Source organism: Coturnix japonica, chromosome 2 (assembly GCF_054131305.1).
Source record: "Coturnix japonica strain WE chromosome 2, WE-NBRP24, whole genome shotgun sequence".
In the NCBI taxonomy this organism is placed as follows: Eukaryota; Metazoa; Chordata; class Aves; order Galliformes; family Phasianidae; genus Coturnix; species Coturnix japonica.
The window spans coordinates 92,920,917-92,941,901 of NC_140664.1; the positions used below are offsets into that span (position 1 = coordinate 92,920,917).

At 35.5% G+C, this 20,985-nt stretch overlaps 1 protein-coding gene across 17 annotated transcripts in view; it reads right to left on the reverse strand.

Moving 5' to 3' along the window:
- The window catches only part of PTPN3 (protein tyrosine phosphatase non-receptor type 3), a 149,799-nt gene that overhangs the window by 32,764 nt on the left and 96,050 nt on the right, over positions 1 to 20,985 (reverse strand). For 16 of the 17 annotated variants that reach the window (XM_015854307.3, XM_015854305.3, XM_015854304.3 and 13 more), the window contains 4 exons: positions 15,374 to 15,437; positions 10,949 to 11,121; positions 8,071 to 8,205; positions 7,615 to 7,791 (listed from right to left, as the gene is read on the reverse strand). In XM_015854307.3, the coding sequence (XP_015709793.2) occupies positions 7,615 to 7,791; positions 8,071 to 8,205; positions 10,949 to 11,121; positions 15,374 to 15,437 (549 nt within the window). The remainder of the gene's footprint in view (positions 1 to 7,614; positions 7,792 to 8,070; positions 8,206 to 10,948; positions 11,122 to 15,373; positions 15,438 to 20,985) is intronic. The other variant, XM_085538092.1, reaches the window with a different exon arrangement.

Genomic DNA, 20,985 nt, shown 5'->3' on the forward strand with positions numbered 1-20,985 from the left:
AAAAGCTCAGTTTGCTGCAAAATTTGCTTTATCATAGATTTTTATTTTTTTTTTTTACAAGTGTAGTACATTTCAATAAAGACATTTAAAAAAGAGATTTGTGCATAAGCAAGACAAACACGTTCTCTTTCTTTGCATTTTTGAGTGGAAGAGCACTGTAAAATCCATAGTAGTTTATTAGTAACAGTCTTAAAACCCTAATTTGAAACTCACAGGGTGTTCAACCCAAAAATCACTTACTGGTGGTTCCGAAAGGTAAAAATAATAACTTGAGGTCATGACTCCTAAAGTTGTAGCATTCCAAAGTTTCTTTACAAAATATTTGGTCTTTATTTCGCAGTCACTTAGGATCCAGATTTCACACGTTTTATCTTGTCTGGTTGATGACAAGTAGTTTTTGCAAGCTTCCATCAATAAAAATGTAGAAGTGGAACAGAGGGAGGATAGAGAAGTGATGTTTATATTAATGAGCAAACTAAGAAACATATGGTATAACATAACATACGGTAAAATCCCAAGTGAAGGTCCAGGAAGAATATTTTAATTCTAGGTTTGTCTGAGTATGAACTAAATAAAAAATAAAAATAAAAAAGACTAGAAAAGTCTCAAAACAACAACAACAAAAAGAAAACCACAAAAAACAAACAAACAAACCAAACAAACCCACAGCCCCCCCCCCAAAGAACCCCAACAAACCAACAACATTTAAGTTCAATGCAGCTGATGAGAAGGATGGGAATGGTAAGTGATAGAATTGAAATGTCCTGAGATCTACTGCCTAATATTGGAAGAACATCTTCCTTGAGAAAGACTGAAATACACCAACAAAGACAATAGACTGAAGAAATGCAGGAGATTTTCTAAGAACAAGGAATTAAGCATGAATGTATGTGATTAAGGACTGAAGTAAAAAGCATTATAAATTGAGTTCTCTAAAAGTATTTCCAATTTTATATCAAGATGGTAGTTAATGGAATCTGATATATCCAAAGAGTACTTCCATCAAGAGAAATGCTTTGCAAATGTTGTATACAAAAATATCTTTGTTAGAATAAAAATGCATTTCTATAGGAAGTTTACCAGCTCTCACCATGGAGCTATAGCTTATTGTCTATCAAAACAGTAAGCTGAAAGAATTGAACAAATGCAGGCTAAGCTCAGGAAATCTATTTTCAATGCAATGCCTTCGTCAGATGATACATCACACTTACATTAGGAACGTATATGCACTTCCAGAAATTCATACCATAATGACAGTGAATTTCCTTTTGTATACTAGTTCACCCATTTATTTCCTTCCCCTCTAACTCTGGAACTGCACACATTATGCCATCTATATCACCAGCAAAAGATAGTTTTAGAACGTAAATTAAAGATGTTTATAGATTTGACAAACATGTTTAACAAAGGAAGAAGTTTATGCAGGAACACAATGCATTTATAACAAAATTAAAGAATTGAAGTAATTTAAGTTGGAAGGGAGCATGGGAGGACGTTCAAAGACTGGCCAACTTTAAAGATTCATAAGGATGATCAGGACCTTTTCCTGATGAGTTTTTAATTTCTCCAGGGATAGAGAAAAATCTCAACCTTTCTGTCAATCTGTTTGAGAGCTTCATCAAACTCAGCATGAATTTCAACTTCCTTGTGACTTTTTAGCATTTCCCTTGCTGTAAATTGAGTTTACCACTTCACATGTTTTTGCTGCGCACCTCCAAGAAGAGTCTGATTCTTGATAACCTTCTTTTGGCAGCCTAAGGCAAAAACATGACTGACTCCCCCTGCTCCAGCCTTCTGACTCCTCTCATACATCACATGCTATCATCTGTGAATAATTAGCCAGATTTATCTTGCTGATTAATCAACACTAAGTCTTTAAATATAAATGCAAGACCTAGACAGACTCATCTGTCAATTTTTCTTACTGACTGATACTATAATTCATCTCTTAGAAACATATTTTACAACAATCTTTCTGAAACACTGATTAAATAGAAAGTTGCAGCTGATCTTTTCTTTTAGGATGTAGAGTCTACCCTAAAGAACTCATCAAACACTTGGTCCTATGCAGTCTGCTGTTCCAAACCAAACATGCAGTAAACTAGAGAAACTGAACAGTTTAACTCACAAGACCCTCTACAAAGCTATACAGGAACAGTTTTCCAAGTCAATAATTCAGTGTTCCTTTCCCTTAAGCTAGCACTTCATATATGTGGCTGAATTTATACATGCTTATTAACAAGCACTTAGAGAGATATATCCAAAAACATTTAAAAAAATCTTTTAGAAGAGCATGCAACTACATTTACAATACAAACTATTTCAGCTATAGCAAGTGTATAGGTGTATTAAAAAACCATATGCTATTCAACCTGAACTTACATTGTCAAAGATACTCTGATCCTCACCAGGGGGAAAAATTAGTCTCATACAAGTAACACAAATAAGCAGGTAACATTATCTTCAGCTATGAGAAAACTCATTTGTTTCAGTAACCTTTTACTTCTAGAGCCTTGCCATCTCTGAAAGAAACACTAGATTGCTTTAGCTGCAACATTCAAGTAAAGGGGAACTGTGGCTGTTTGCAACAACATGGACTGCCCACAAAACTGGATTAGAAACTTAAATATGCTATGAGGGAAATAGTGGAAGATACTCTTCTTATTCCATAGTCACTGCCTGAAATTCTCTGAGGTTAAAAACATTAAATAAAATAAATGCCATTGACAGCTGTATTCTCCTCCCCTCTTTTTCATTCATCTATTTACATTCATTTTTCATTTCAGTGAAATGCCAACACTGCTGTCACAACTAAAGCACCAAAATTTCCAATAAAATGCTGTTACAGGCAGGGGGGAGAGGAGAGAGAGAAAGAAAAGCCATATACGTGAAAAAAATGAAACTTAAAGCTCCTTAAAATACTACTACTCAGTTATATTTCTTTATGGTTTTTACAGTAACTCTTGAATATTGAGATTTTACGTTCACCCAGTGCTAAAAGCGTGAATTATTGAAACATGTAAATTTACAAAGCACGAGCAAACTTATTTTAGTTATTTTAATTTTCTTAATAGATGTTAAAGGGTTTTCAAACCAGCTGTGTAGGATCTTACACATGAACTACTGGGCATGTGACGCACTCAGCTGACATTCCTCACACCAGCTACTTTTTAAAATAGATGTCAGTTCTGAGAAATGGATCTTGTACTGGGGATGGACAGCACTATGTCAAGACAAATACCTGCTACAACATCAGGCGTGTTAGATCATATGATTGCAAAATGTAATCAGCTTACCAATCTAGTTGAGTTAAACTTACGTTTCGAGGTTACTAATATCCTAATCTGGTCTTGAACAGTGTCACACACTTCAATAGAGCTACTTAATTTTTACTGTAGCCTTTTGACCTCATAGAATCGTTATGGTTGGATAAAAACACTAAGATCCATCTAGTCCAACTGCCAACCCACCTCCACCATGCCCCTCAGTGCCACATCCACACATTTCCTGAACGTACCTTCAGGGATGCTGAATCTACCCCCTCCCCAGGCAGCCTGTGCCACTGCCTCATCACTTCTGAGAATAAACTTAAGACCATTACCCCTTGTCCAATTACTATTACCTGATAGAAGAGGCACTCTGCAGCGTACATACTGAGTTAATGTCATGGAAATACAAATCGGTAACAATTTGTTCTTTTATGCCAAATTTGGTGCATGTGTGCATATTTCAAAATTTGGAAACTGTAGAATATACTCTTATGAACAAAGACTGCAACAGTGATCACCTTCAGGTACCACAGTAGGTTAAAATAAAAAAAAAAAAAAAGGAAAAATTGTATCTGAAAATAATTATCTGCACAACTCCATCGGCCTTCCTTTAGAACATGCCATGATTTAAATACATTATATTGAAACATTTTTCTCAAAGGTAAGCTTCTCCAATTCACAACAGTGCCTATCAGGATAGCAGATGGTCAGGATGATTTGATGCCAGGCGGCCTGTGGTATAACACAAACAGCTTTGAAAAAGCTACAAACTAAAGTAGCTTTTTAGCAGACATGATTTTAGAAATACTAATTCCATATAACAACATATTTTCTATATTAAAGGCAAGTCCTAACCTTTCATATTCCTATGTAAGAAATTCTGAAGGTAGGAAATGTAATCTAGAAAAGCAAAAATAAATTTTACATACTGATTAAAATGAGATGCTTAGTAAGTCAGTTGCAGCACTGCTTCAATGAAGAAAATTAAGATCTTTCAACAAAAGCAAAATACCTCCAGGGCAAGAATGGGGAAAGCCAACTGTAAGTGAAAAACAGATACCAAGAGTCCCTAATAAATAATACGTTTTATCTCACTACTTGTCTTGAAACAAAACAGTAGTAGCAATATGTGTATACATCCAAAAGGATAAGTTAAGTATATTGTAAAATAGTGCAAAACAGAGTCAGAGGATAGACTAGATTACCTGCTCTGGTGCTGGTGAGGCACAGAAATAATAAAAGTGGTTTAACACTCAAAGCAACCTATTAGAGGTAAGTCTTCAGCGTGTACTCCAGCTGTGTAATTTTTCAGAGGCAGCAGTAGTCAGATAAGACAGACAGCAGCACAGCAAGCAAGAGGAGAAACAACAGGGAAGGATTCTTCACGGAGGCTGGATTACCCTGGACTAAACAAAAGTCTTCTTGAAGTCCTCTTCAGCACCATCTTCAATGACAGGCTTTACATGCAGCTGTGATTTGAGATGGTTGGCTTAGATAAGCAAACCTATGCATTCTTCTATAAATCCAAGATCCCCCAAGATTCCAAACATGACTTAATTGATTAAGTACACAACAAATCTCGTCAGACAAGTTTCATCTATACATTTGTACCAATAAGCAAACAGATGATTCTGAAGGCAATTCTGTCTTGGGGTAGATGTTGCTTTGATGAAAAAAACCTAAGACGTTATTCAGAGTCTGAACTGAAACAAGTAGAAACCATCTCCCATTACCGCAGTCCCTGAAATGCTCATGATAGCCACAGATTAAGGTTAAGGAGCTGTATGATTATAATGAAGATTCAAGGTCCAGTTCAAGCAATAATAAAGGGATTTAAAAGCATCTCCCAGTTGCTTGCTAGTAACTTTCCACAGTTCTTTCAGATTTTTCCTCCCACCAAAGACACTCATCATTTATACTCAGTATTAACTACAACCACTTTCGCCTGAGATTGCAGGCTAGGCAGAAAAACAAAAAAAAAAAAAAGAGTCCTCTAAAGGCAATACAAAAGCTAGGAGAATCTAGTTTGGGCCCCCTTCTATGAGAACAGATTTGCAATTTCAATATTTTTCCAAAGCACGTCTTGATTGTGTCAGTTCAAGTCTACTAAAGAACAGTCTGACAAGAATAGGCAAGTTAGCTTTAAAAGTTTAATCAGTACACTGCAAGCTGTTTGCTAGTTAATAACTAAACTATTCTGAAGTATGGCAGAAGTCCAGGACAAATGTTTGTCCATACATAATACCAAAGATAGGCAAGTTAAATGCTTTTCTTACAAAGCAGATATAGCTGGTAGACCAGATTCTATTTCAATAAAGCATTCAGAGAAAAATATTTGTCTACACCTAAAATTAATTTTACCTTACATCTTCCCACAAAAGAAGCAAGGCAAATAATGACAAATGTAAGAACATAAAGAATAACAAGTGGAATGCAGACTAACTATTGAAAACATCAGTGTAGAGTTTAAACATTCTTTTATTTGTACAGTACCATAATGTTTTACCTCATTTGTTGAAGTATTAATGACCATTTTACTTCTAAAAGTACCACTTTACATCTACCAGTTAATGTAATAAATGATCATTCATTCTATACACGATATTCTCCATCCTAAACATACTGTGAATTTAAATTAAGCACATTTATGTAAGTATTTTTTCAATTACATGCATGAAATCCAATACTATAAATATACCAAAGAGACAAGGAATGCTTTGGGAATAACTCACAGAAAATTAGGTTTATCTGAGGTGTAACCATAATATCTACAGTGAGTGATGTAACTCAGATACAGTAGAACAAATCAGTGCTCAGGAAATAAATAAGCTGTTTTCACATTCAGAACACCCTATTTCCACTGTCCATAAAAAACAGACCTTCCCACTCCACCCTCAGGAGGAATAGGAAAGGTAAAACAGGAAGGAGAAAAATTGCAGAAGAAAAGATAAAAACAAGAATGATGAAGTCAGGACACAATCTACCAGTCACAGTACACAGGGTAACAACTTGTTTTTCTGCCAACAGCTTCTACATTCACCATCTCCTCATATGGTCTACTTCTTATTAATTTTATTTGGTTAACTACTTCTGCAAGGGCATAATTTGTCTGTAAATGTTAAAACACATGAAAGACACAACTTCATATCTGTGGCTACTCAACATCTTGAGGCAACACACATTATTACAGCCATTAGTGACACTACTAGCACAACGGCACATCTGACTTGCAGGAATAGAAAAATACTTTCAATAACCCCAGTGACAAACTCCAAATATGCATACAGCACGTTAAATTTTCATTACCCCCCCTTGCTCAGCCCCTTTTCCCTGCCCCCCTAAAACCTCAATGCTATAATATAGTAAAAAAAACTGTTTTCTTCATATTTTAAGACAACTCTTCGCCTTGGGTTTAAAGCTACTGCAATGAAGCTGAATGCTACCAAAGAGACAGGCAATTCCTATCAATCTGCTTCTCAAAATACATCATGCCTTTGAGTTACAAGGAAGAGGTCACCCAAAGCTATTTTTCTTTTGTAATAATATAAAGAAACCTGCATTTTAATACAAAGTATCCTCCCTAGATGAAAGTTTCAAAGTACTCTGTTTTCTTTGTAAAATTTGACTGATCAGGGACCTGGTACCCTTATTATTTCTGAAGTTAGTATTATGCTAATATGAAGTTACTCATTAAGAAATAACTCTTTAAGTAAGAGGAAAGCCACACAATAAATATAATGTATAAGCAAAGAAATAATTAGTGCACAAAGACAAGAGCTTCAGGTCATGGAAGCAAACATAATAGCCCTGGTTAGACAGTTGGTCCTTAAGGAATAGAGCAAAACACCTGAAGGCAACAAGTACAGACTGCCCAAAGAGTGGCAATCTACAATTCCTCAAAGTAAGAAAAAGATAGATGACCACTAGTATCATCATGTTTCCATGTTTAATCTAACACAGTAATTCTTTCAAACCAGCTGGAACTGATAATGTAGAAAACAAATGAACTCTTTTAAGAGCCCAATGAAGATTCCCCAAGAGAAAAGAAAGGTTATAATAGGTGGGAAAGGGTTGCAAAACTTACTGGGAAAGGGGATATTACAGATAAGAACAGGTTTGCCACCTCTGATTTTATTGAAAATTTTTGTTTAGGGGTTAAGGGTTGGTTTTTAAACTTGTCATTTTGTATCACAGCATTTGCACTTTTAACAATTTGTCAAAATAAATCTTATGCAAACAAAAAACTGTTTGAACTCAATGATGTAAATTATGATGACTGTTTTATACTAAGGCTATTTTGTTTTTAAAGACAAATGAGCAATGAATTGTTTACAGAAGCCCTTACCTCCTCTGTGGACTGTGGTTCTGAGAGAACTCTGAATCGCTGTCTTTGGATGTTGGAGAGCCCTTATACGTATAAAAAACATCTTCGGTCTCGGTAATATAAGAAATCTCATTTGTAAGGTTATCTACAGATGAATGTCGTGCTTTACGAATTTCATGACGTAGTCTAGGACTCCGCCTTAAAAAAGGGAACATGAAGACAATTTAGTAGGTCGTAATCATTTGCAGAGCATTCTGCAGATGATTTTTCTTCTACTGCAATCTATGGCCTGAAGTCTTCTTGTCAGGTTTACAGGTCTCACTTTAAACAACAGATACATGGTTTAAATATGTCACTACATATACTCTCAAAATAACAGCATATATGTAAATACTGCATATCTAGTCTGCTAGAAGACACACAAGATAGAAAAGGTAGGAGGCTGGAAGGTAGAGAACAGGATGAAACTTGTTTTACCAATTAGGGGTAACAGGAGGTGATCGAGATGGAAGGCTTTTGGTCTCTAGATGCTCAACAGATAAAGATCTCCTCATAGATGGGTTCCAAACCATCCCACCTATGACTTTTCTGCAGTACTGGCTGTTTGCAGACCTGAAAAGAATTAAATATAAAAATCTATTTGTTAATTATATTGCACAGAAAAAATCAGCTAAATATACTATTTAAAGTACATTATATAATTCACGTTTTATAGAGTCACTTGTGTTTACCCCCTCACTATAAAAGAGCCATTTGCTGTCTCTCACTTGTTGCAATAAAACTGTTTCGTTCATCCCTACTTCAATACTAGTAAAAAAACTGGTTAAAAATAACTTTTTCTGAGAGTTATTTTTAACTTCATTGTGTTCAAAAAGACAGAAAGGAAAACAGGAAATTTGGTATGTTCTGTTGGCACCAAACCAAGTGCCTGACAAAACATAATTCAAATAGAGGCATTAGATTCTAGACATTTTCTGTTAAAACTTATGAATTGGTAACAACTCACTATGGCTTAACTGAGCACACAACCACTTTAACTATCTATCTGATGCCTCAGCAGGAACTTGTCCTAATTTCAGCTGGGACGGAACTGTTTTCTTCAGATCATTTGGCATGATGCTTTGTTTTGGTTCTAGGAGAAAAATGATATCAATAGCACACTCATAGCTGGTGCTAAGCCATGTTGTACAGAGCCAAAGACTTTCTCAATGAAGGGCCCAAGGAGCTGGGAGGGAACAGAATTAGGACAGCTGACTTGAACCGGACATAGGGATATTTCATACTATATGACATTATGCAGGAGTTTTGAAGAGGGTGTTTACCTCACTCTCTTCTGCTTCTTGGGGGAATAACTAAGCATTTCTCAGCAGGTGGTGAGGAATCACTTGTTACATACATTCACATATAACTATCATACATAACTATTACATAGTCTTAACTACTATCCTTTTCCTTATTTCTGTCTTACTAAATAGCTTTATCTCAACCCATGAATTCTACTTTGTTTCTTTTAATTATTATTATTTTTATTCTCTCCCCCATCCCTCTGGAAAGCAGGAGGAAAGTAAAGGAACAACCACATAGTGCTAAGCCACCTGTCAGATCAAAGCACAACAGTCATTTTGCAATGCTGAATTCATACACCACATCAGTTTATCCATTGTCAATTTCATTATTATATAAGCCAAGGCCACATACTAGAGCAAATTAAAAACCTTAATACAACTCCTGACGATGATAAACAACATGGCAGGCAAAATAAACAGCAAGAAAGATGCTACACAATATAGTGCCATGAGAAGACTCTCCATAAATAGTGAAAGAAACTAGCATAGTGACTAGCAATTACCAGACTTCCCTGTGGTCACTCCAATCCCCGTGACAAGTCCCACAGTGGGTACCAAAACTGGAATAACACTAAACTGGTATCCTTTGAAACTTATTCCTTAAAATTATATGGGTGTTGCAATGTCTGTACGTGCACTGTGTATACAAACATAGGATTTTTTAATCCACTTGCCAATTTTCAGAGAGAAAGGTCTCCAGACATAGCATTCTAAGAAGTGTTAAGAAAGTCACTTCCTCAATACAAGTTTGTATTGATCTGTAAAGGATCTAATCCCCAAAATACACACCTCTAAACACATATATCATTCAGCTACTTGCTTTTATTCATTTCAGCTATGATCTAGTACTATAAAAAAACACGTATATGGAAAATGTAACATTTTATCAGTGTTCTTGTACCTGGACAATTCTTACTGGCATCATTTATAAGCAATTTATAGGCATTCATACCTTTAGGTATGAATTTCTGCTGTACTGAAAGAGACATCAGAATATGAAGAGCCAATTGCCAAAATCTGGCATAGAATTACAGAATATAGTAATATATTCTATATATATATATTGCTATATGTAGATTATAATAACATAGAATTATAGTATATAATGAGTAAGAAGGGACCTACAAGGATTAGTCCAACTCCTGACATCATTCAGAAGTTGAATCTGGGTCAAAGTAGGAAAAAGATAAACAAGAAACAATTCAACAGTGAAGAAGAAACAATGCAAAAATAAAGAAAAGAGAAAGTAAAGAATACAATATTCTCCCAAAAGCCATCAGAAAAAGCAGTTTTCTGGTAAGTCCACGGAGACCACAGATAATCAAACGACTAAAGAACTCCCTGAAGACTCACATTCCGAGAGGATAATGACATAAGACTTACAATCCAGATGGTGCATATGGAAAGGGTACATCCCAACTTCATGTAGCAAAATGACAGGCTCTGAACTACATTTTAGATATCACTGTGAAACTACCAGCTCAATGACAGCAGAAGCCAACAAAGCAAATAAAAGATGAGAAGTGTCACGACAGTGGAATCTTGAATGGTTGGATGGGGAATTTTTTTTATCCCCACATAACTAACTGACATCTTTACGCACTTCAGAAATTGCCCTAACATATTAAACGGTGTTTATATAACAATAAGGAGTAAACAGTTCAAAACAAATCTGTTCAGCAAATTGTCTTATTGGATCATTAACCATGTAACATTTTAACTTTGCATTGCTGTTATACCTTATGCTGAAAAAGCAAGTTAGAACGATAACAGTAAAACATACTTAGACTCAAATAACTTTTTATGAGTATTATATTGTAACGACATCGTTGTGCAAAAAAAAAGGGGGGGAAAAAAAAAGGAAAATAAAGTTAGTCAGTGGTTCAAAAAGACTGACATGACACAATCACAAGCAGAACTGAGCTCCACAGCGTCAAATTCAGCTGCTACTGACACAAATCCTCCTTCTGTCATATACAATGGGGAACATGCTTTCACACAATACTTACTTTGCTGGATTTCTAGAACCTAGGGTCCAATAATGCGACAATACTTTTTTTTCATGAGGTAGTGACTTCTTTGCCTGAAAAAATGTGTGATGCTCTACACAAGACTTCCACAGATTTTTGCATGCTCTGTAATTTAACATGTTGAAGGCAACAATATGCTCTCTGGATTCATTCTGTAACAGTAAGAAAACGTATGTTTCAACATATACAAGCTGATCAAGCAGAGCAAACAAGATTTTAAAGCTATGACATTAATAACAATGAAATTACTTTTGCCTAAATATGCAAATCAAATTCAGGAAAATAAAAATTCATCACATAGTAGATTTTGATCTGGAGATAGATGAAATGGTATGATGAGTGGATGAAATTCTAATGCCAAAACAAACCTTTTAAAAGTGTAAGCAATGTTAACAATTATTAATAAACTTACCAATTTCTAATCATTACTATCTGATCATTTAATGCAATGCTTAAGTCTATAGTTTTAAAGATATTTTAAATACAAGTATAATACAAAACAGCTAAACAGATTTTTGAATTTCCTGTCAGATCTTGATCCTCCTGTGACAAACAAAACTCTTTAACATTGTATTAAGGCTGTCATGTAGAAGGGAAGAATCTATCTTTGAATTCAGACTCTTCATATAAGACTCCATACATATACATTTGTTCCTTCAAGAGATACAGCATACAAAAATCATCTGCTTGATATTCTCTTAGATAGCTAGAAGATAGTAGATGTTAAGTTTCCCATTTAGGGAAAATGAAAGAAACCATGGTGGACTGGTGCTGCTGCTGTTCAGATACAATCCCGCTTTCTGGATTATAACATAAAGCCAAAAATAAGGAGATCAGAAGGAAGCAGAATCTGAAGCTTGTGTGTGGAAATTCTCACTTGCAACTTCAGTGCTCAGTGGAATATAGGCATAATGCAATTGCACCAATCAAATTTGTGTCCCGAAGAACTGTAGCACTTGTAGAGCCATTTCAGGTCCCTGTCCTCAAGAAAGTTTTGCAGAAGATACAGCTTTGGTTAGTTTCTGAGGTTATTAACACAAATAGCAAAGCAGAACAAAGTATAAAGCGAGAAGGAGAAAGGTATGTGTGATAAGCAAGCTTAATGGCTATCAGAACTCAGCATCTCTGTAGAAAAAGAAAAAAAAAGCAAGTACACAATTTGATCACTCATCTTTTTCAGCTATTTTTTTTTCTGAATTTTGCCATTGCAGCATATAATTAGGCAAGCAGCTATGTCAAAGCCTTCTTTCTAGTTCATACTTCTGAGAAAGTAAGGATTCAAGTAGCAAAGCTTACCTATTAAATTACTCAAAGACCTAACAAAACTTCATATCACAGTCCAGCAACAAATCACATGGATGACACCTGGACTTCTACTTGCAGGGTTCTTTTGTTTGTCCACAGTGACAGATCAGTTTGGAAGTAACTACAGGCCACTTTGGACAGAATAATCAAGCTAGTTTTCTTGTGTTCTTTTTCTTTCTATGCAACATTTTAAAAATGGCCACATTCTGCAAAGCACTTGAGCTAGTGCAATGACTTCATTTACAGATTCTCTATAGCGGAAAAGACAAGGAGAATGTCTAGGGGAAGCTAAAAAGGACCTGCCCCTTTGGCATTGCTAAGCATTTAAACGATCGTAATCTATATTCTTCCTGTATCTATTAAAAAATGGAAAAACAAGCAAACAAACAAGTTTTTGTAGGGTTAGTTTGTTCACCCTGTATGGGAATTCCTAGGTCACAGCCTGATCCACTGGTTGACCACTAGGTGAGAAGATGTGGCTAACCCAGGGAGTTCAGTTGCAAGGAATGCACCCCTGAGTGACCAAGAGGGATGGACCCTCCTCAGCTTCATCTAAGGGTTAGCAGCCAAGTAAGCAGTATCTCTAGTCAGAGATTGTGCCCTTCTTGAGACCACTAGCTTTTTAGAAAGGATAAGCAAGTTTTCTCTTATCACTTTTTGAACTAAATCTTAATGAATACCTTTTACAAGCATGCTCCTATCCTAGTAGAAGGCACTACCATTCCCTTTCATTGAAGCACACACTCAACGTACTGGAACCAATTCATCTTTGTCAGCTCACCACAGATACTTCTAATTAGCTTACATAAAATAATACGTTCAAGTCCTGTGAAATTTTAACTCAGAATTTCTTGTGACATAACAAGCAGACAGCACTTAAACTTTTAATGAATACCAACACTTCTGACCTACTCTCTGCTGGCTGAATACCACTTCAAGTGTTTTATACTACTCCAGAGAACAATTTAAAGGAAATTTCAGATATTTCTGTTGGCCTGGAGCATTGGTCTTTTAATAGGCATAAAAATCTGTTTATCTGAACATCTCAATTACACTGAAAGGTGTAAAGATAAGGACTTAAGTACACCTGATACTCCATTTTTAAAATTTAAATTTGAAAAAAACAATGAAACTTGCTGACAATTAAATTTATGCCACCTGCTGACACAGTCTTCTTAAGTACTTTTAAATAGGTTGAGAATTTAAATATGGACACGCGTAAGTACCTTAAAGAAATTTTAGAAAAAATCTGTTCAACTTTTAAATTAATAAAATCTTTTGTTAACTAAGTCTTCTGGCTCACTGACACGCCATCTTTTAAGTCATACCACAAAAATCTATGTACCATTTTAAGAGCTGAAAATTATTCTAGTAGGATCCAAAGATTTAGTACTTACCATCGTTCTTAAGGCAAGTTCCAAAAGAACAGTATTCTAATAGTATTCTAGTCATATTTCAAGAAGTGAGGATTGGAGAAGTGTGTCACCATGAAGGTAAAGGAAAGAATTCTCAACAGCTAAAATGAGCATCTTATTATTTTAACATAAAGGAAGAACTCTCATAAGATGTATGCCTATTCCATCACAGAGAATTTGGGCATGTCTACAGTGCAGGAGGTAAAACATACTAAAATGCAGAAAAGGAACAACTGTTTTCAAGCATTACATAAGCACACAAGTTCTATTTGGGAAGCATAAAAAACTTGCCTGTAAATTAGCATAGCTTCTATTCCTATTATAAATCTTATACCCTTCATTAAGTCTAAGTATCATGGGCTTTTAAAACATCAGACATCCAGTGGTTCGTTAGTCTTGCTTTCCAGTCCTTCTGTAGCTTGTTAGTAAAAACAGAAATACTGCCATCTTCTTTCAAAAAGCAGTTCATAGACTGATGTGGTGGGATGGTAGAAGTGGAGATGAATAACAGAAAGAGTAAGACAGAAAGTAAGTAGTTCTTCAAAACAGTGACATAAGGAAAGAAAAATAGCAGAAGAATAAATCAAGGGAACAGACTATACACTAGGTGACTGCAAAGTGTTTCTGTTACCATCTTTAATAAAAATTTGCCGACTAACACACAGAATCCACTCTGCTTTCTTCACAAACTTCCATCTTCCTTACTTACAGCCTTATTCACTTATCTTCCTCTGTGCTTCCAAGCAAAAGATTAAAACAACATCAGCCACCTGTAGTCACAAACCATTCAAGCAACACAGTGTTCAAGAGAAATGCACCAGCAGTCGACATGCTCCTCACTCCCACAGCAGACTTTTCAAAGCAGCATCAATAGAGTACTGCAGGTATGCAGACTGCTGCCCTACATTTCAAGCAAAGGGGAGAGAAAGGGCAAGGATGACTGTATTTAAAGGTTTAACAGCTTACCTGGTCTGCTTTTCATATCTACTAAGAAAAAGGTCATGTAACCAGACTCACTTTCCCTACAGTTCTGTAGATCTAAGCATAACACAGCACACATTAATGTTATCTCATACATGCCTACAACTATGTAAGAGATAGGTAAAACAAATTAAGGACTTCAAAATGTCATCATTTAACAAAGGTTCAAATGATCAAGCTTCAAAAATGCTGCTCTTTTCAAAGGTGACACTGGTCTCCAGAAAGTGAACTTCAATTTGACAGCAGTAAAGTCTTAAAGACCATCACACACTGATGCTTCTTTTCTCTAAATTCTATAAAGCTGAGTAGATTTAGTGGACTCATTGCTATAAGGCACTCCACGGGGCACAGGGAGCATCAAGAAAAAGAGCAGCAGCTACTCACAAGAAAAAAGCTAGGTTACTAAACACTGAAGAAAGGATGAACAGCTGTGTTTCCCTCAAGTATAAAGAGGAAAGGATAGAGTTAGAAAGACGTAGTCCAACAGACTGAAGGTGGAAGGGCTCCAAGTTGGAAAGGAAACAAAAATGGGAAATGAGTGAGCATAAAAGAACCACAATAGCAAAGGCAAGTTAACAAAAGACAATTTCAAAAGGAAGTTAACATAACAGAGCACCTACAGGTCCAGCCCTCTGTTATCTTATGTTTTAAAGGCAAAAATTTGAATACTATCACTTAAGAAAAAAGTGAAATGACTACTTACATGTTTTTGCCGTTGTTGTATAAAAAACTTTTTCCTTTTAAAGGAAATTTTTAATATGTTCACCCTAAAAGAGAAAGGCAGACCATGAAACACTCAATTTTTGAAGGGGAAAAAAAAATAATAAAAAAATAACACTGTGCAGTGAACCTAAAAGATTATAGTTGTTAAACATTCAGTGAATAATATGCAGTCATCTCCTGTATGTTGAATGGCAAATAGATGTCAAGAAACTAAAAAAAATTTTAGCTAAGAAGGAAAGGTCTTTTGAAGATTATGGTTCTTCCTCATTTACTCTTTAAATAGCTCACATAGCAATTCTCTCCCACCAAATCTATTCTTGCAGGAAAAACTTGATGACATCCTTTACTAGCTGCACAAATGTTAAACATGTCAAGTTTGTATAACTCAAGAATCATATGACAACTGTGACTGAAGGAACAAAATTTAAGACCTTAATGACATGACAAGGTTGGTCGTACAGTATCTAAAATTGCCCAGAAATTTCACAGAACTGACTTAGAACACTGAAAGATAATGTACTTCTCTTAACAGCAAAAGCATTGTAATCAGTCAAACTTGATGGATGAAAACTGTAAGAATGGGTGTTAATCTTTTTTCTCCACATATTATTAACACTGTAAAAAAAAAAAAAAAAACAAAAAAACCCAACAAACTATGTAGCTGAAATGAATATTTTTCCATACATATGTGGTATGAATAATGATTTTTTCTATGGTTAGGATTACACTGGAATTGGTGCTTAAGCATATTATTAAAATGAAAAGTGTTTATCAGTTCTCCAAAATTAAATAAACTTCTAGGTTCCCACACGTATTCCTACAGCTAAACAAGATTTGTCTGAATTCTCAATTCTTTTGTACAATACTTCTTTTCAATAAGTGAAATCTACACATTCGGAAGAAAAAAAATTCATGTCCTTTAATTGGGTGGTACCACATAGATTGCTGGGGAAAGCTATTTCAGTTCTGCTCAGTGTTTGTGGAAAAAGCCACCTATAACCCGACAAAAGACTTTTAGAAGGTTGCTACTTAAGGTCTTGAAATACTCTGCTAACATTTCACAGCATCTTAAGATTTCACCAAATACAAAGCATATCAAAGATCACCTCAGTTCTTAACACAATTTTTACATCACTAAGCAAGTAGAACAATTGCATATCATCCATTCCTTTGCAGGGTGCACTGTCACAGAGCACCTCTGCTTGTTCAAACAGGAGATAGTATATGTAAGTTACAAACAAGTGAATTGAACAAGCAATTCCTACTGTTGTATAGAAGGGGCAGAAAACCAAATCTGTGCTCATTTCCAAAACAAAATATTCTCCTCTATCAATTACAGAATCACCAATGAACAAGAATTTCTTTCACAGCATTCCTAGGCAGCCAAACTGTTGTTCAAGGTACTGGAAAGTTTAAATAATAGCCACCTTTCTTGTAAGGTCAATTCTAGAAATATCTGCTCCACTTGACTTGCTGCCTCAAGTGGTAATGAACTGTACTGTATATCTAAAAGTTTTGCATTCCTATCTCACAAGTCATATCAATTTGTAGTAGTACTTACTGAGGTGGAACTTATTACTATCTATTTCTATCTATCTTAATATTACTGACTGAAGTAGCACTGTTCCAGTTTCTTTCCTTTCACATTTCTTTATTTTTGCTTACACTTCAGCGTTTGGAGTTGTTCACGCTTTACACAGCTGCAGTTGCTGCTCTTACACTAATGTGGTGCCAGCAGAAATACAAAATACAAATGAGTGACCTTGCAGACTAAGCACAACATCCTCCAGCTAACAACAAAAAGTAGCCAGCACCTAAACACACCAAAACTCTCTCCACCTCTCCCCACTTCTTTTAAAACAATTTGCTGCATGACCACATAACCACTTCATGTCAAGTCAGGGCAATAAGTCTCTTTTCGCTGTACATACAGCATAATTCTCAATTCCACTCCTTCTTAAAGCACAACTAAGCCTATTTAATTCAGTGACAAACAACACTTGCTAATGTGACAGCTTTATATAACATTAACACAAAATCATTTGCAGCACTACGCTTATTAGTCAAGGCAATATTCACGTACAGCACAAGCCGCAGACTAAAACAAGAGATCAAGGCACTAAAGGATTTAGATTTAACAAGAGTTTGAAGATGTCACATTGAAAATATGAGCAAATGGAGTACAGTTATTTTAACTGGTGGCTCAGCTGCCCCTACCACTCACCAATCATCTGTCCAGTGAACATGCAGCATTCATGAAATATCAAAATTCAACATTTACTTTTAAAATGCTCAATAGCTGAAACTCAGTGGCAGTGACACATTTTTGGCTCCTGTCTTTCTATCATTCACAAGGCTTAAAGCAGACTTGTTACTCACTGAACAATAATCACTCATTTCTGGGCACCATGGAGGTCCTGCTGCTAAGAGCTGCTATTTTTTTGACTCAAAACAAAAATATTACTTAACTTATGGTTTGCCCTAGGAAGATTCAGTAGGAAAGCTCCTGTCAAATGCTGCCCATGTAAGACTCAGTTCAGTAGTTTCTTGATTTTAGCTAGCAATGAAGCATATATTCTATTAGCATTTTCTCCCAAGATATCAAAGCAAAAAATCCACATCCAGTGAACAGCATGTAATACACTACCTTTGCTGCTGATGTAAAACAAAGACGCTGTATATTTTTGCCTTTAAGATATTTTACTTGCCAAACGAACCTGGAAATTATTACACAATAATAATAATAACAATAATAATAATAATTATTATTATTTTCTAGAGAACATGAATTTCTGGGTTAAATCCAAAGTTATTTTAAAAATCTGCCTTGACTTCTGTTGCCTCTGCCTGAGTGCTCAGCTCCTTACAAAGTTTGCTTTAATTGAAAATTCTCCCTTTACCAATGCAGGCACTCTCATCACTGCCTCTGTTTCCACACACTTTCTGTTCCCTTTGACTACCATACAACACAGTTGTATTGATATCTATTAATACTGCAGAGCATTTTGGTGTTGGAAAGAGTGCTTTGATGGTGTTTGCTGCCACCTTGAGTTCTATCATATTTATGCTGAAGCCTCCTCAGCTCACAGGAAGATGACTTACAGCAAGCAGTTACATAAAAAGACCAAATAACAATTACAGTTGTCTGAGCAGGTTTTTGCATTCTCAGACATACAATGCTCCACAAGGAGCTTCCTTCACACTTTCAACACAACCTACATACATTAAAATTCCAGATACTGCCAAAATGTACCCCACTTTGATGTCTAAAAAGAAAGTATACATTACAAGTGTACACAATACTATCTAACATATTTACCTGACACCTGATAATTTATTTATTTTTTAAATGGGGAAGGTTAGGATGGAAGAAATGAACACAATTTCTGATTGAATAACTACAACCTACTCAGAAATAAGATATCTAAAGTCATCCCCTATGAAGTGAACTTATGCCCTTCCATTCATTGCAACCTGAGAATACAATTTTAAAGAAAGAGTAGGAAAGCTTGAAACAATTGCAATAGCAGCCAATTGAAACTACTAGCGCCCATAACTGCTATTTCAGGAAAGAAAGTTATTTAAGCTGAAAAAATGTTTTTGTTCCCACCCCAATTCTCTTTTTTTTTTTTTTTCCCTTTCTTTTTAAAAAAGAAAAAATATATATATCAGTTACAGCAGTTTTTTGTGCAGAATGTTTCAGCAGCTGTGTTTTATTCCTTCTTGCTCTTCAGGAGTAAAAATATGTAGATTGCTTCAAAAGTAACAGCTCTTAACTTATCCAATGACACTATTTGATAGAGAAAATTCACAGCTGCAAAGTACTATTTTCCAATGTAGCCACCACTATCAGCTATGCATTTTTGCCAGCAATGAACAAGAGTCTGAATGCCTGATTTGTAAACTGTACTAGTGGAGGTGACTGCTGTCACCCCCGCTGAAATGTATAATCTATCACTTCACTGTGCTTTCATCCATTGTTTGGTCTCCAGAAACATTCAGCAAGTGTCAATGAATGTCAATGAGTGCCATTAATTCCATATGGAGGAATTCAATACCACACCTTTGTTTCATACACACTTTCATGTCAGTCGACACCTTGTCAGACTGCCCCTCTTCTGCCATCTCTCACAGGGCAACAAAACGTAACAGGATATCATCAAGAAAGGTCAACCTCTACTGCCATTCTACCAGCATCCACATCTGATGCTATAGGCCAAGACAATAAAATAGGAATCGTTACGTTTGAGGCAGTTATTGAACTATAGGATGTTGTGTATTCCTCTTGCCCTATATGCAGTAAAGAGTTGTTTCCCTTCCATAAAAAATTCATAGTACTGGATTTTAAGATGTAGTCACTATTGTTTCTAATACTCTAATACCCATTCATGCCAAAGGTCAGAAAAGTTGGCACAGGAAGTTTTGCAAAAGATAGAAAACATGTTTGCAGTTGCAAGTTTTTAAAATGTGCAGCAGATGAGAGATAAAAGTCTTCTATGCTGTAGTGTGCATTAGAGGAGGAAACAAAAAACCAAGACCCCACTGTGATATATGAAAGCATTACTGACATGCATTTGGGATAGCTACAGTATATTAGAGTTGAAAGACAACTCACTGCAATGAGAACAAAATCCAGAGACTATACAGTACATTTACCACTAAAATTTAAACAGAAACCTATTTTATTATTTTATCCTAGGAAATACCTGTTAGGTTATGTTCCTAGAAATCTGAGGGAACAACTTGTGCATTTAAGGAAGATTGCTTATAGGCACTTTTCTTGTGTAATCAAGGTGCAAAAAGCCAGTAGAACTCACTGAAATACATTATCCTGCCATAATTACAAGAATTTCATAATTTTACTGAAAACTTTCTCCAGAAAAACTGTTACAAGTTATGCGAGGAAGTTATGTATAACAGGATAAAACTGAACTTTCTAATCAAATTACACTTATTTTAAAGAAGAAAAAGAGGGAAACATTCTTTTCTTTCTAATCCAATAAAAAAATCCTAAGGAAAAGTCAAACCACTGAATCATTTGTCACTTACTTAACAGGTCTTACTATAATATAAATAAACTACATACATACTACACATAGTTAGACCTTTCCTAATCTCTGATGTCATTCACATTAGGCATCTTATGTGCTCTGCTTCTTCCTATAGAAAACACTGTCAGGTGTTGTCAGAAGTGTAGTACAATGAAATAGTCTCTTCCCCCCATAGACTCTAAATCTTGCTATTAGACAGCCTTGTTTGATGACATCTAAAAATTTATGTGTGAGATTATTCTAGTTTCAATATGTCCAGTATCCCCAGTCATTCACCTTATGTTTTCATGAAGCGAATATCAGACCATTAGCTGTTGAGCTTCCTAGTTAGGCTGATTTAAACAAAAGCAAAAAAAAGCCACCACTCATCTTTGCATAGAACAGCAGTAAATCTCTAAAACCACAAGGTTCTCCTATTTATACATTGACACTTCCATGTGAACGGACTTGAACAAGATTTCACATAGTTCACGAAGTTCGAAAGTTCTTAAGAATTAACAAGTTTCATGTTATGATACTTCATAAGGAAATTTGATATTCC